Source organism: Osmerus mordax, unplaced genomic scaffold (assembly GCF_038355195.1).
Source record: "Osmerus mordax isolate fOsmMor3 unplaced genomic scaffold, fOsmMor3.pri Scaffold_257, whole genome shotgun sequence".
NCBI classification, from domain to species: domain Eukaryota; kingdom Metazoa; phylum Chordata; class Actinopteri; order Osmeriformes; family Osmeridae; genus Osmerus; species Osmerus mordax.
The window spans coordinates 1-15,000 of NW_027120569.1; the positions used below are offsets into that span (position 1 = coordinate 1).

General features: G+C 44.3%; 2 protein-coding genes across 2 annotated transcripts; one reads left to right on the plus strand and one right to left on the minus strand.

Annotated features, from left to right (window-relative positions):
* Positions 1-1,199: 1,199 nt before the first annotated feature.
* ncf4 (neutrophil cytosolic factor 4) lies at positions 1,200-4,675 on the plus strand. The gene is made up of 4 exons (XM_067232188.1): positions 1,200-1,838; positions 2,539-2,699; positions 2,784-2,849; positions 4,433-4,675. Exons 2-4 carry the CDS (start codon positions 2,674-2,676, stop codon positions 4,638-4,640), a joined length of 300 nt encoding a protein of 99 aa, XP_067088289.1. The 5' UTR covers positions 1,200-1,838; positions 2,539-2,673; the 3' UTR covers positions 4,641-4,675.
* Positions 4,676-7,136: 2,461 nt separating this feature from the next.
* Positions 7,137-13,162, minus strand: LOC136939592 (B-cell receptor CD22-like). Its single transcript, XM_067232187.1, has 10 exons — positions 13,108-13,162; positions 10,574-10,906; positions 9,900-10,121; positions 9,334-9,693; positions 9,012-9,227; positions 8,515-8,781; positions 8,112-8,199; positions 7,830-7,881; positions 7,502-7,579; positions 7,137-7,303 (listed from the first exon to the last, which is right to left on the minus strand). The coding sequence occupies exons 1-10, from the start codon at positions 13,160-13,162 to the stop codon at positions 7,274-7,276; spliced, it is 1,701 nt and encodes a 566-aa protein (XP_067088288.1). The 3' UTR covers positions 7,137-7,273.
* Positions 13,163-15,000: the final 1,838 nt, after the last annotated feature.

Genomic DNA, 15,000 nt, shown 5'->3' on the forward strand with positions numbered 1-15,000 from the left:
TTTTCTCTCCCTCTCTCTCTCCTGCTCTCCTTCTCTCTCTCTCTCTCTCTCTCTCTCTCTCTCTCTCTCTCTCTCTCTCTCTCTCTCTCTCCCTCTCTCTCTCTCCCCCCCTCTCTCTCCTTCATGTCCTTCACAGTGCTCCTCCCCCCTCCCCCCTACTGTGATCTGCTTGGTTTAGCAGCACTCTCCCAAAGCTTCCTAACACACACCCTGAGGGCTGCGTGCGTGTGCGTGCGAGCAAATGTGTGTGAAGGAGAAAGGGAGAGTGTGTGTGCGTGCGTGGATTTCTGCGTGTGCTAGATCACGTGTGCCTCTGCGGTGTGTGTGTGTGTGTGTGGTTGGGGCTGTGTGTGTGTGTGTCCTACTGCTAATGGACCAGTTTATCTCCTGTCTAGAGGGTCTGGTTGTGCACTATTGGTGGTGTATGATCAGAGTCAACATCAGCCAATCCTGTGTACTAACCCTGTGTACTATGTATAAGACTGTGTACTGTGCACTAAGCATGTGTACTGTGCACTAAGCCTGTGTGTACTAAGTGTGTACTAGATTCAGGTGATAACAGTATTTTACATGAAAAACATTCACATCTCCCTTCTAGTTTTTCAGTTTCTATTCTATAATTTTCTATTCTAGTTCGTCTATTTTCTCTTCTTTAGCTTGTTGGGTTTTTTCTTTGTTGGCAGTAGTTTTGCACGCCCTACATCCTTCTCCCACACGCTTTCTCTCACACACACACACTCACTCACAGTAATGCACACACAGTAATACACACACACACACATAGCAACACACACACTTGCACAAAGCAGTCCACACAGCAATCACACACTCACACAGCAGTAACACACTCACAGTAATACACACACACTAATACAAACACAGTAGTCACACACACACACACACTCACACACACTGGCACCCGCCTCTGTCTTTAATCGCTGTCCGATCCCACGCGCTGTGCAGCACAACAGAGAGCTACACACACACACACACACAAACACACACACACACACACACACACACACACACACACACTGTATCCCTGTATACCAACTTCACTCTTCTTTCCTCATCCTTTCATCCCAGTATCCTCTCTCTCTCTATGTCCCTCTCTCCCTCTCTCCGTCTCTCTCTACCTTTCTCTCTATGTCTCTCTCTCTCTCTCTTCCTCTCTCTGCTTTACTTGCCTTTTCTACCTCTCTCTATTTTCCTTTCAGTTTTCTGTACTTGTGTGGAAACTTTGATCTTTTCATCAACTCTCCCACTGTCTCTCTCCATAACTCCTGGCTTATTCTCTCTCTCCTTTTTTCTCTTTCTTGCCTTCTCTCTCCTCTCTCTCACCCTCTCTTCCTCTCCATATCTCTTTGAGCGCTACACTGTTAAGCTCATAAACTGTCTATTCAGACAAATCTACCCTCTTTTATAACTTCCTCTCTGTCTCCCTCTCATTCTCTATCACCCTCTCTTTCTCTCTCTCTCTCTCTATCTCTCTCTCACTCTCTTTCTTTCACCCGGTTTCTCCCGTTTTCTCTCTCTTTCATCCCTCTCTCTCTCCCGTTCAGCCAGTCAAAGTAAAGTACCAGATGAATCCAGTCTTACCTATGTGTTCTCTCTGTCTCTTCTCGTCTTCTCTTCTCTTTCCGTTTGGTTTCCACGCTCCGGTTCCCCACTCTCCTTTTACAACTGTGCGTGTGTGTGTGTTACTCTGTGCCTGTGCTGCGCGCGCGTGCGTGTCCTAGGCGGTGTTCGACTTCAGGGGCAGTGGGAGACTGGAGATAAACCTGAAGGCTGGAGAGGTGATCTTCCTCCTGCGGAGAGTCAACGCAGACTGGCTGGAGGTGAGCTGGAGCGAGGAGAGAGGAAGGGAGTGAGGGAGGGAGGAGCGTGAGTTAGAGGGATGGAGGGATGGAGGAAGAGGAGGGAGGAAGGGAAGGGAGGAGCAAGAGAGGGAGTTAGGAAAGGATGTAGCAGGGAGCAAGGATGGAGGCTGCTCAAACACTTCAAGAGGACCAGTAGGGGGCAGTAATGGCTTTACTCAGAGTTCTGAAGGTCAGCCTGGGATCAGAGGTCAGGGGTCAACAGTAGCATTGCTGGTTCAAATCCCCCTTGTTCTTCTGGGAGCCTAAGTGATTGTCTCTCACACGATTCTCCATTTTCTTTTGACTCAATAAGAAGCTATAGTGTATTAAAGTGTGTGTGTGTGTGTGTGTTCACACACACCTCTGTAGTGAAGCTGTCTAGTGCAACGCTTTACTGAGGGTCTGTGGAGGCAGATTAAATCAGTCCAGGACTAGAATCATGATGATGAGCTCATAAAATGCCTTTTTAGACACAATCTCTCTCCCTCTCTCCCCCTTTCACCCTCCCTCTGTCCATCCCTGTCTCTCACTTACTCTCTGCTTTTCTCTTTTTTATACAAATTGTTATCCTTCTCTCTGTATCTTTCTCTCTCCCCCTTGTCTCTCTTTCTATGCCCCATTTCTCTCTCTCTCTCTCCCTCACTCTCTCTCTCTCTCTCTCTCTCTCTCTCTCTCTCAGGGTACGGTGAAGAATCAGACGGGGATTTTCCCAGAATCCTTTGTGAAGATCATCAAGCCCCTCCCAGATGACGGCTCAGATGGGGAGGGCGGGGCCTCAGGGGCGGGGTCCTACAGCTGCCTGCGCTGCTACCTGATGACACCCCAGGGCGTCGACACCAGGTGTGTGTGTGTGTGTGTGTGTGTGATACCCTGTTCAGACCTTACATGCATGAATGTCAGTATCACCTGTGTTTTATCCACTAGAGATGTTTGTGTTGAAGAGGATATTTCCATCCAGCCGTCATACAAGGAGCTGCTGGCCAGGATGAGGTACGGAACCCTCTAACGCATCGCACTTTCTACAATAACCTACTCCTGATTCTAGAATACCATATTACACAAATCCACATGGCAGTACACTCGTTCTAGAACACCATGGAACATATAACTCTTATTCTAGAACACCGTGGATAACACGTGTTCTAGAACACTGTAAAACTGTATAATAAATTAGAACAGTACTAAAATAGGTACAGGTGTATGAGCCTGTAGACTGTTGGTTGGTCCACAGGCTGAGAAACAAACCAAACAGTACATATGAGATCCTCTAATACCTCCCCACCCCGAGGGCCAGGGGCATTTTACCCACAATGCACTGCTGGTAGCGCCCAGCCAATCACGTGGCAGCAACAAAATAAGCTGGGGGACCTCTTTAACCCTACGCCACACTCCCAATAAACCAGGCGCTCATTTACTTCTCATCCCTCCCTCCCTCTCCCTCTCTCTCTCTCTCTCTCTCTCTCTCTCTCCCTCCCTTTATCTCTCCCTTTCTCCCTCCCTCTCTCTCTCTCTCTCTCTCTCTCTCTCTCCCTCTCTCTCTCTCTCCCTCTCTCTCTCTCTCTCTCTCTCTCTCTCTCCCTCTCCCTCCCTCTCTTATTATCTAGCCCGTCTCGTTATAATTTTCTCATTATTAGGTGAATCTCATGATTGTTTTCTCTCCCTCCATCCCTCCCTCTCTCCCTCCCTCTCTCCCTCCATTTCACCTTCATAATCTGATCTCATTGGTTCATTATTGTTTTCCTCTGCCTGGACTCTGAGGCCATGGAAGACCAAGCTGGTAATATGGCTTATGGTACAGCCCCGGAGGGAGGGAGGGAGGGATGGAGAGGGAGGGATGGATGGATGGAGGGATGGAGAGGGAGGGAAACAATGGAGGGATGGAGGGATGGAGGGAGGGAGGGATGGAGAGGGAGGGAGGGATGGATGGAGGGATGGAGAGGGAGGGAAACAATGGAGGGATGGAGGGATGGAGAGGGAGTCAAACAATGAAGGGAGAGAGAAAAGGAATGGCCAGCTGGGAGATGAGTATTAGGACTGGTTCTGTATGTGTAAGTGGTGGGAGGGGGGATGGGTAGAGAAGCAGAACAAGGAAGTGAGGTGAATGAGAAGGGAGAGAAAGGGTGGGGGGGGAGAGAGTGAGGAGGGAGAGAAAGGGTGGGGGGGGGAGAGTGAGGAGGGAAAGAAAGGGTGGGGGGGAGAGAGTGAGGAGGGAGAGAAAGGGTGGGGGGGGAGAGAGTGAGAAGGGAGAGAGAGAGTGGGGGGGGAGAGAGGAGAGAGTTTATTGAAGTTAATTCATCTCTACTTATTACTTTTGTTCTTGTTTTCTCACCCACCCATCTCTCCCCTTTCTTTTACCCATTCCACCCCTCCCTCTTCATTCCTCCACCCCTCCCTCTTCATTCCTCCACCCCTCCCTCTTCATTCCTCCATCCTTCCACCCCTCCCTCTTCATTCCTCCATCCCTCCACCCCTCCATCTCCACACCTCCATATCCACCCCTCCCTCTTCATTCCTCTATCCCTCCACCCCTCTCTCTCCACACCTCCATCTCCACCCCTCCATCTCCCCTCCAGAGATGTCTTCAAGGTGGACGACATCGCCCTGAACTACCGCGACCACGAGGGTGACCTGGTGCGTCTCCTTGACGACGAGGACGTGCACCTTATGGTGCGCGAGGCCAAGGCTCTGGGGGGCGGGGCCAAGAGACCTGTCAATCAGTTCCTGTGGCAACTGCATGTTACCTTGGCCTCAGACTACTCTGTGTACAACATAGAAGCCTGAGAGAGAGAGAGAGAGAGAGAGAGAGAGGGAGAGAGGGAGAGAGGGAGAGAGGGAGAGGGGGAGGGGGAGAGGGAGAAGGAGAGGGAGAGAGACCATGACGGTTATGGAGGAAATATTTTCCCATCAGAACAATCAGAACAGTGACTGATTCTAATATCCTGGGTAGATCCTCTTTTGGTTAACTGTCTCATTTCTGAATGTCACGTCCATTTCAAACACACAAGGTTTATTGACGTGACAAGTGTCATTAGTAAATGGAGAGTAAGTCTTGTCTCAGCATCTCAGGGTTTCTGGTCACATGGGGACCTGTGACTCTGTCATGTGACTCTGTCAGGTGACTCTGTCAGGTGACTCTGTTTCATTAAAACCTATCGATTCACCCTGCTGTGATCTTCTTTTTGTGTAGCCCAAGTGTATGTCTGCACGTGCTTATCTGTGTGTGTGTGGTTGTATGGTTGTGTCTACATATTGTTTGTATGGATGTACAGTACCGGTATGTCTGTCTCTCTGTTTGGGTGTTTACCAGTGTGTGTGTGTGTGTGTGTGTGTGTGTGTGTGTGTGTGTGTGTGTGTGCATGCGCGTGTGTGTGTGTTATCTAGTTGATTAATGGTTGTGGATGTGTGTGAGAGGCAGTGATCCATCCGCAGTGTGTGGGCTTGGTGACAGCTCAGTGCTGGCCCTACAGATAGCACTGAGGACTGGACTACACTCAACTCACACACACACACTCACACATTCACACACAGCCCTCACACACCCACACACACCCACACTCACACATGCAGCAAACACATTAAACATTTGCACTCTATCCATTCTCATGCCAGCTTGCTGTCCTCTCTCTCTCTCTCTCTCTCTCTCCCTCTCTCTCTCTCTCTCTCACACACACACACACTGATTTATCTTAGAGTAAATCAGAGGGAAGAGGATTATGCACAGAGGACATGTCCTTGATAAGCCAATTTGTTCTGCAGCAACTTTGATATTTGACCGTTTACGCGCATGGGCTTTCTGAATGATCACACCAGTGTGTGTGCGTGTGTGTGTGTGCATGTGTGTGTGTGTGTGCGTGTGCACACGTGTGTGTTATCCACATGAGCACTCTCCTCATCATATGTGAAACGTGTAATCATTGAAAGTACCAAAACACTGTTGCAGTTTAGCAGAAAAGGAACTTCAAAAGTGTCACTCAGGGAGTATTAAGATAGGAATAAACATCAGATAAGTGACAACAACCAGACTGTGCAGCACCACAGAGAGCAGAATACAGTCGTGTCTTTGTCTACAACGTCTCAATGTGTACACAGCAGTGTGAACACTGACTAAATGTGATATCTGTTAATAACAGTTTGTGTTGGAGTTCAGGTCCGCTGCACCATCTTCCTTTAGACTTAGTCCACTGAGCTAAAGCCTGGAGGCACAATGTAGAGTTTGAGGTCTAGAATTAAAGGTTAATGAACAAGGTCATAGATACCTGCCACAGAGCAGAGGAAGACCACAAACACACTTCCTGTAGTTCTCAACTCCATAGCTGCATCACCACCCTGCGGTCTGACAGACACAACAGACTTCAACAAAACTCACTGCTAATAACTACTGAAAGACATGAATTAATACTAACTAATGTTTACGGAACTGCTGGACCTCCAATATCCAGCATCAACATGCTTTCTCGCCCCAGAGTTATGTGGGCGGGACTTCAAGAGTTGTTACATGTAAATTGCATAAACTCAGGTGTGATCTGAGTAAGAGTTTATTACTGTAAAACATTCATATAATTTAATCGTAAGTAAAAGTAAAAGTATAAGTAAAAAAATATATTTCATAGACAGACCTCAACATGTAATTAGAATATTTGTTTTACCTTATTTGGAAAATAATTATTACTATCATGTGTCCCCTGTAGATCAACTGTAGATGCTCAAACTATCAGGAAGGTTCATTTAGCATCAAACTATGTAAATTAAGTGGATCTATTAAATATCTTAAAATGCAAAAAGCCAAAAACCCTTTAGAATTTACAATCTATACACCAGTCAGCGCTTAATAAACTCAAATCATTTAAAACGTCTTAAAAGAATAATATATATATCTTTTTTATAATAATGAAAAAAAACGTTACACTTAAAAGGTAGAAAAAACTCAACAATCATGAAAATAAACTGATTATTAGCCAAGAAGTAATCAATATTAGCAATATTAGTCAATGAAACGCAGAATTAAGTCATATCATTTTACTTTCTATGTTGTTTGGGCCTAGAAAACATTGTATCTTTCGAGCTCCAGGATTGTAAAGCAAGCCTGCAATTGTGCTAATATGAAGTTGCTCAAATCACACATAATACCATTAAATTCTAACAATTTTCAAAGGTATTAGAAGGTTATATTCATGTAACAAACATATAATCAATAGTATACACATTAAAATATAGTTTATATTACTAGTTGTCATATTCATTATGTTATTTTACTATTATTTGTATTGTTATATTCGTTTATTATCAGCAAGAACCTATTTGCTAATATTTTCATTGTTCTGTGTAAACATTATGCCAATTCATATCACTATAAAATACTTTTTTTTTCAGATCTTTGGTTTTGGGTCGTAGCTCTTTGTTCCAAATAGAGTGTTCTAGATCTCTGTTCCAGTCCTTCTCACAGTCTGAAACACATACACATAGATGAACATGCACACACATACACGCACACACACATGCACACACACAGATACACATCAACACAGGCATACACAGAACACAACAGTGACCAACAATCCTTAATTCCTTGCAGAATCCCAAACCAACCATGTCCTTCTCTCCTGAACCCAAAACCCAAACACAGTAACAGATGAATGACTTACAGCGAGTGTGTCGTAGTCAGAAGACCTGGTCCTCATGTCCAGAGAAGAGTACGTATCACTGGAGGAGTCTCTCACATTCTGGTACACACACACACACACACACACACACACACACACACACACACACACACACACACACACACATGCAGTCAGCAGTTAATACAGCTGGAGACATCCTGATAGACAACATGAGGACATGAGTTACCTTCACTATAGGTGGAGGTGTATAACTGTAGTATGTCTTTCTGATAACAAGCACACATATAACGTTGAATTAGAACACCACAAACAAGCACAAGCAAGCACACACACATACACACACACGCACCTGTCCATTATCTACTGGGTGCCAGGAATTACTGCAGTTGGTCTTCTTCTTCCTATGGAAATAATTCATAAAATCACACAAAATCTGTCAATCAATAAAAGTGTACCACCTTTATAGGTAAATACATCTACACAATGAATAAATCAATAATCCTTATTACTTACAATACTTATGTGGTTACAAATTAAATTAATACTGCTCTGTATTCGTACACAAACTATTTTGTATGAAGTTATGACAACTTTGGCATCATATTTCAGTTAGTGACAGTCCCTTCCTCACCTGCAGAGGAGGCAGGCAGAGAGGAGGATGACGGCCAGGAGAACAGAGACTGTGGTTCCTGCTGCTGCAGCCTGAGCTGTTGAGATCCCTGAACAACACAACAGCAGCTTCCCTGTTTTTATTATTTTCTTTAGCTTTGAAACAATAAAAGGATTTGGATATCAATGGGAAAACATACAGTTGAGCTGTTAACGTCATTATGTATGTGAATACTACAACATACATATCTGCACAAATAGGATTGAATCTGTATTGTAAAAAGTGATAGGTGGCTTAAACCTTTCCATCCAGGATGTCATATTATAAATTCTTCACAAGGTGGCGCAAGTAAACCATATTGACTTTATGCCTGAACTACTGGTAGATTTAACAAAGAGAGTGCAAATATGAAATGGTATCTTACCTTTCAGTAGAGTGATCATTACAACAGAGGAGTTTGTAGCTCCTACTGTATTCCCAGCCTGACAGTAGTATCCTCCACTGTCCTCAGAGCTGATGTTAGTGATGGTGTAGCTCTGTCCAGATGATTTAGATGAGGTGATGTTCTCCTGGTACCAGGTGTATGTCTGCACTGGTGGGTTAGCATCACTGCTGCAGGTCAGAGTCACTGAACTGCCCTCCACTACTTCACCAGAGGGACTGACTGAGATTTTGATGTTCCTTGGTTTATCTGGGGCAATAAAGAGAAGAACAGTTTGAAGTTAGAAGACAGTGTTAAGAAGGATGCTATGTTTTTTAATCAGAATCTTTCACTTTAACAATATTATTTCTTAAATATCAACTAAGTGCAACCAAGTGAAAATCATACTGTCTGGTGGTGCTGTGAAACATAAATACTGTAGTAAGAGTTGTTATCATGGTAGTGATGTGTGGTAACACAGCAGTTAGACCCAGACTCACACACTGCAGGAGAGCGGAGATCCTCATGGCCTTCTACAGCACAGGAGTAGCTGTCCTGAGAGTTACTGGAGACAGAGAGCTGTTGGGATGAAGCCTGTTGTTCAGGTTGTCCGTTCTTGTACCAGATGTAGGAGGGGTTACCAGTGAGAGGACAGGTGGAGCTACAGGTCAGGGTCTTCTCTCCCCAGGTAGAAGGAGTCACCTCCACCTGAAGACCTGGGGTCAGAAACAACAGCAGTCATCTAACAGTGATACAAGCCCTGTCCTCAGGTCACAAGGTCAGAGTGTAATTGAGAGTCTTATACTGTAATATAGAAATGACCTGTGACAGTCAGAGTGGTCCCAGAGAAACTATCCCCCCAGTCATATCGTGGATCTTCTGTCTTGAATGTGAAGCGATACTCTCCTGAGTCTCTCTCTCTCAGGTGTGTGATGGTCATGGTGGAGGACTTCCTCTCTGTTCTAGAGTACTGCACACGACCTGCGTACTCTGGGTCTCCAGCTAGGTCCTCAGGTGCAGATCTGTCCCTCCATCCATCTCTCCTTCCAGGACTGAACCAGAAGCTGGAGGTGACGGTGTAATAACTGTAATAGGTGCAGGAGATGTCCACTGATGAGCCCTTCAAGACACACAGTCTCCTGGTGGAGTAAGTCACTCTCCTGCAGTTTGGCCCAGAAACACCTGAAACACAGAAACACAGCAGCTAAAACATTGGTTCTGTTATTTCATTGTGTCTTTTGAATTTAACAAAACATCATTTTAAAATGCAAAGTGCAACAAATTGAAAAGGTACACTGTCTGGAGGTGCTGTGAAACATAAATACTGTATTAAGAAATGTTATCATGGTAGTGATGTGTTGTAACACAGCAGTTAGACCCAGACTCACACACTGCAGGAGAGCGGAGATCCTCATGGCCTTCTACAGCACAGGAGTATCTGTCATGATAGTTACTGTAGACAAAGAGCTGTTGGGATGAAGCCTGTTGTACATGTTGTCCGTTCTTGTACCAGATGTAGGAGGGGTTACCAGTCAGAGGACAGGTGGAGCTACAGGTCAGGGTCACACTCTGTCCTATGTAGGTAGAAGGAGTCACCTCCACCTGAAGACCTGGGGTCAGAAACAACAGCAGTCATCTAACAGTGATACAAGCCCTGTCCTCAGGTCACAAGGTCAGAGTCTCAGTACAGAACAATGTTCAGCACCACCCCTGTCAGTGACAGCAGAGACTAGTGAGTGACACACTCCAGCTACTGTTGGCTTCTGAGCTCCACACTTAGATCAGATGCAGTTAGACCACATCAGGAATAAAGGTGTTGTAGACAGCTGGGAGATACTGTAGGAGGTTGATGAATGTTCTTTATTATCTTTATTATTGTTTTAAATAACTAAACATTTCATAAAAAATTGACACAAACAGTAGAGCAAGAAGCAGCAATAACGATTTTATACGCAGCTAGGAGGTTGATGAATATTACTTTTTGTTTTTATTCGTACTCTGGTTTTAAAATAACTAAACAATTCAGACTAGACACAGACCTTATAGCGACATGTGACTGTACCTGTAACAGAGAGAGTGGCTCCTGGTTGGCCAGTATATTTCCCTCCATGTAGGTTTGTTATAAACCTGAACTTGTACACAGCAGCGTCTGTCTCTCTCAGGTCTGTGATCGTCAAGGTTGCTTCTCTCTCCTCATCCCCACGGTACTGCACACGACCTGCATACTCTGGGTCCAGACTCAGGTCCACAGTATCAGACTTGGTAAACCAGAATGTTTTAGTGATTGTGTGACCACTGGGGTAAGTATAGGAGCAGGACAGGTCCACTGATGAGCCTCTCAAGGCACAGACACTCTGGAGGGTGTAAGTCACTCCCCAGTCCTGACCCAGCACCACTGCAACACAGTCACACATCACCAGCACATTAGAGGAAGCACAAACCTACTGGCTCACATGCAGCACTAGCAGAGGTGGTTCAGAGCGTTAGGTTAGTTCCCTCAGGTGAGGGAAGGGCATTAGCTCAGTGGGCTAACACTGTCTCATCAGACATGCTGACATGATGGGTTTTAACCCTGCCAGTTAATCACATGACTGCTAGTGTTGCTAGTGTCAGAAGTGTGAATGGGGGTGTTCACACCTTGATGACGTAGCTGAGTTTAGAGGAAAGGAGACCACAGAAGAGAGGTGTAACAACATAGACAGTACGGAGCACAAGTCTCAGTCCACCACCACAATACACCGTACTTCAACAATTATGAACACCTAGTGTGTTTGGCAAAATACACAACATTTCTCACTTAAAAATTACATAATTTTCATGAATACTAATATATTAACATATGTTAAATTAATTTTTCAGTGTTGGATAATGTGTTTTTCAACAATAAGTATCAACTGATTACAATATATGATGGACAAACCTATTTGGCGATGGTTAAAATAGACTTTTGGACCATAATTCTAACTAGAGAGGATACAATTTCTGGGGAAATTGTAGGGTGTGCTTGCATCGGGCCTACTTATTATTTATAAAGATTACATAGATTTAAAAGCATCTTTTTTTTGCTGCTCATTTACAACTCAAAATACGAGTGAAGTGTAGAATGAAATATGATGTCTTCTCATTTCCCCTGCAAGAGGCAGCTGACAGGCTGAATCAAAACGAATACATTTGGCAGACCGGTGTAAAAATGGACCTAATCTCTATGATTTAAACGTCCTTTTAAGTTGTCCATTCTCGTGATATTTTCAGGCATTTAGCCTACTCATATTGCATTCATTCATTAATAAAGAACCCCCTTTGAAGATTATTCTACGACTTTACCGGCAGAAGATAGAATCGCGATTCAAACAGTACCATCTGCTAACTGAAAATATGCCCCCAAAAACGTAAATAAGCTTGACATTTATTTAGTGGAAAATCGCTCATTCATAAAAAGCTCACTGGTAGCGATCATTGTCAGTAACAACGCAAAATGCGATATAGCCCTGTGTGGAGAAGCTGCCCCGGTAAATTGTACTACTACGGTACAGTACTAAACTACTGCTGTGTTCGTCTTGGTAGCGATTGCGTTGGTTGAATTGGATTTAACGTTCCGTTGTACGGTTTAAGCTGAAATTAATTATTTTCATGAACAGATTGACAACGTTTAGGCTGTGGCAATGAAGTTCAGGTTAGTAGTTAGATAGACTTTTGATTTAAGTAAGGGGAGTGCCGAACATGTTCTGTCGCCTTTTGACTTCCTAAACAGCTGTGTAGTGTAGATTGTTGTAGTGTGTCTCACGTAAGCTACAGCGTTGCAGTGAGCTACACTGGTTTGAAACGACAGGTAATGGTAATTTCACCAACAAATCGTTTACTAATGTCAGAATAAATCCTACAACGAAAATGTATATGTGAGGAATGTTTATTTTAAGGATTGAAAACAGATAACGCTACATCATAGACCACTGTAGTATGTGTTGCCCGGGCAACACAGGCTAACGTCATGATGCTAATACTTCAGTGAAATAGTAGACTACTGTTTCCGAAAGTAGATGTACTTCCTTAATAATATCAGCTTATATTGTACATTACACATCACAATTGTGTGTCATATCACAAAGTAAAATGAGTAAATAGTTATCACCCTGGCCTCTTTTCTTGTGGCGTTTCTGCAGCTGCCTTGCAGTAAAGCTATAGTTAGCCTAGCTATCTCCCAGGTTAACAGATGCGAAACGAATGTTCTGCCAAAGGTAGTCACGCGTGTTTTCGTGACGTTAGTGACGCAGTGACGTTAGTAACGTCAGTGACTGTGGCTAGCAAATTAGCCACCGTTAGCTTCACTTTTCGCCACAAAAACTTAACTTAAGCCTAAACCATGCAACGGAACGTAAATTCCAATAGAAGCAACTCAATCGCTACCAAGACGAACCTTTTGACACCTACGTTGTCTATGTAGGCCAAATATTGACTGAGTTTTAGGGGGGCAAAAAGAATAATAATAATAATATGTGAGAGAACAAAGGTTGTGCTCTCGCCGAAGGCTTGAGCACACCCAATAAGGACTAAGGTTAAAGGTCAAAGTTAAAGAAAGATGAAGGAGGTCATAGATACCTGCCACAGAGCAGAGGAAGACTACAAACACACTTCCTGTAGTTCTCAACTCCATAGCTGCATCACCACCCTGCGGTCTGACAGACACAACAGAGGTCAACAAAACACACTAATAACTGAATACTTGTACTGGTGTTCCTCTAATACAGAATACACACTAATAACTGAATACTTGTACAGGACTCTGGAGGAGGGGCTAGGACTTCAGCCAATCAGATGCAGAATGGGCGGAAGTTACACTATTTTAGACTTTGCTATTGGCTCTCTTGCACCAAACAAGCTCATTACAATACATTGAAAGTGCTGAACCTTCATGAAAGTAAACGCAAACACAGGTGTGATTGGAACATGTATATAACCAGTATTTCAGTCAAGACACTCATGTGATTGATTTCACCATTTATTCATACACATGACAAATGGTTTAACATTGGCAGAATGGATGTACATGGGGAAGCGCTCCCTGCCTTCACTGCAGCATGCATGACATGAAGGCCGAAATATGCTTCTGAGTTTTTCGAAAAACGAACACATGGGAGCTACGGAGACCCCCTTGGCTGTGATTGGTCAGTATTAAGAATCGGTTGCGTCAGGGGCGGGGGCGGGGTTGCCGGGATAAACAGGACGAACAGAATCCTTTGACGCCATTGCTGTAAGTTTTCACAATTCATATTTCAGCTAAACAGTACATGTAAATCAGCATCTGAATTAAAATGTGACGAGAAATGGGCAGTGTAGTTGCTGAAAATGTGTGTATTTTATTGATGAAACGGCTAATTTGTAAATTTGCTCCGACTTCTCGATAACCTAGGTAAATAAACACTCCACGACGAAAAAAACTGTTGCGCCACCTACTCTTCTGGCGGTGAATTGTTTTCAGCACCCACAGCCTACGGAGAACCATAAACGCTGTCTATCCGTCCGTATCCGTGCGTATCCGTGCGCCCACCCATCCGTAAACGGAGACGCAGAAGCATATTGCGGCCTTGAGGCAGGGAGCAACAATTTAAATCCCCCACGGGGAGAACAGACAGACAACACGGGGGAGAAGGGGATGGTGGGTAATCGAGGATGCGTGTGCGTGCATGTGTGCGACTTTATAGCGCCGCCTATCAAGCTAAGCCTATGGCTGAGAACACGGCGATGGGTGATATGGTGCGCGCTGCCCGAGTTCCATGCCTGAACTAGCTCCGCCCATACAGTATGTATTATCTTCCTATTTAAAGCAATTCTTGTGGTAACAGAATAAAACATCAAACACAGCTATTTATTGCAAAATTAAGACATATTTAAACCTTAATTACTAATGCATATGAAATAACGCAAAAACAATGAAGATAATTGTATTTTTAAGACGCGTACACGTCGATGGTACTTACAGAGAGGAAGGGAGGAGTGGGGTTGGTGGACTTGCTGGCAGTGTGTTGTTCTGAACAGTGAGGGTGAGGTCTGTGGTTGATGGTTCTAAGTTCTCAGAATAAACAGTAAAGAAGCTCAGAGTACGGCTTCCTTCCTCTTCAGGACATTTACATGTTGTACAAGAATGACCGTTATGCTGTCAAGACGGTTTTCCATTTCCTCATTCAAGGCTGTCTAATATCTTTAGTCTTTTATAATCCCAAAAGTCAAGTGCTACGTTTACTTGCTGCCCAAGCTGTGGTTGATAGTTTGAAACAGGGTCTATCACACACACACACAGGTTGGAGAGAGGGACAGATGGAGAGATGAGGGGAGAAAGAGAGATAAACAGAGAAAGAGTGTGTGTGAGAGAGGGGAAACAGAGAGACAGAACAGAGAGGTGTGGTCAATAATGAGGTTGTGGTCTTGTGGCTGAAACAGAGAGCAGAGACAAGCCCCCAGACTGCTGTCTAACCAGGAGGATGCTGTTCTTCC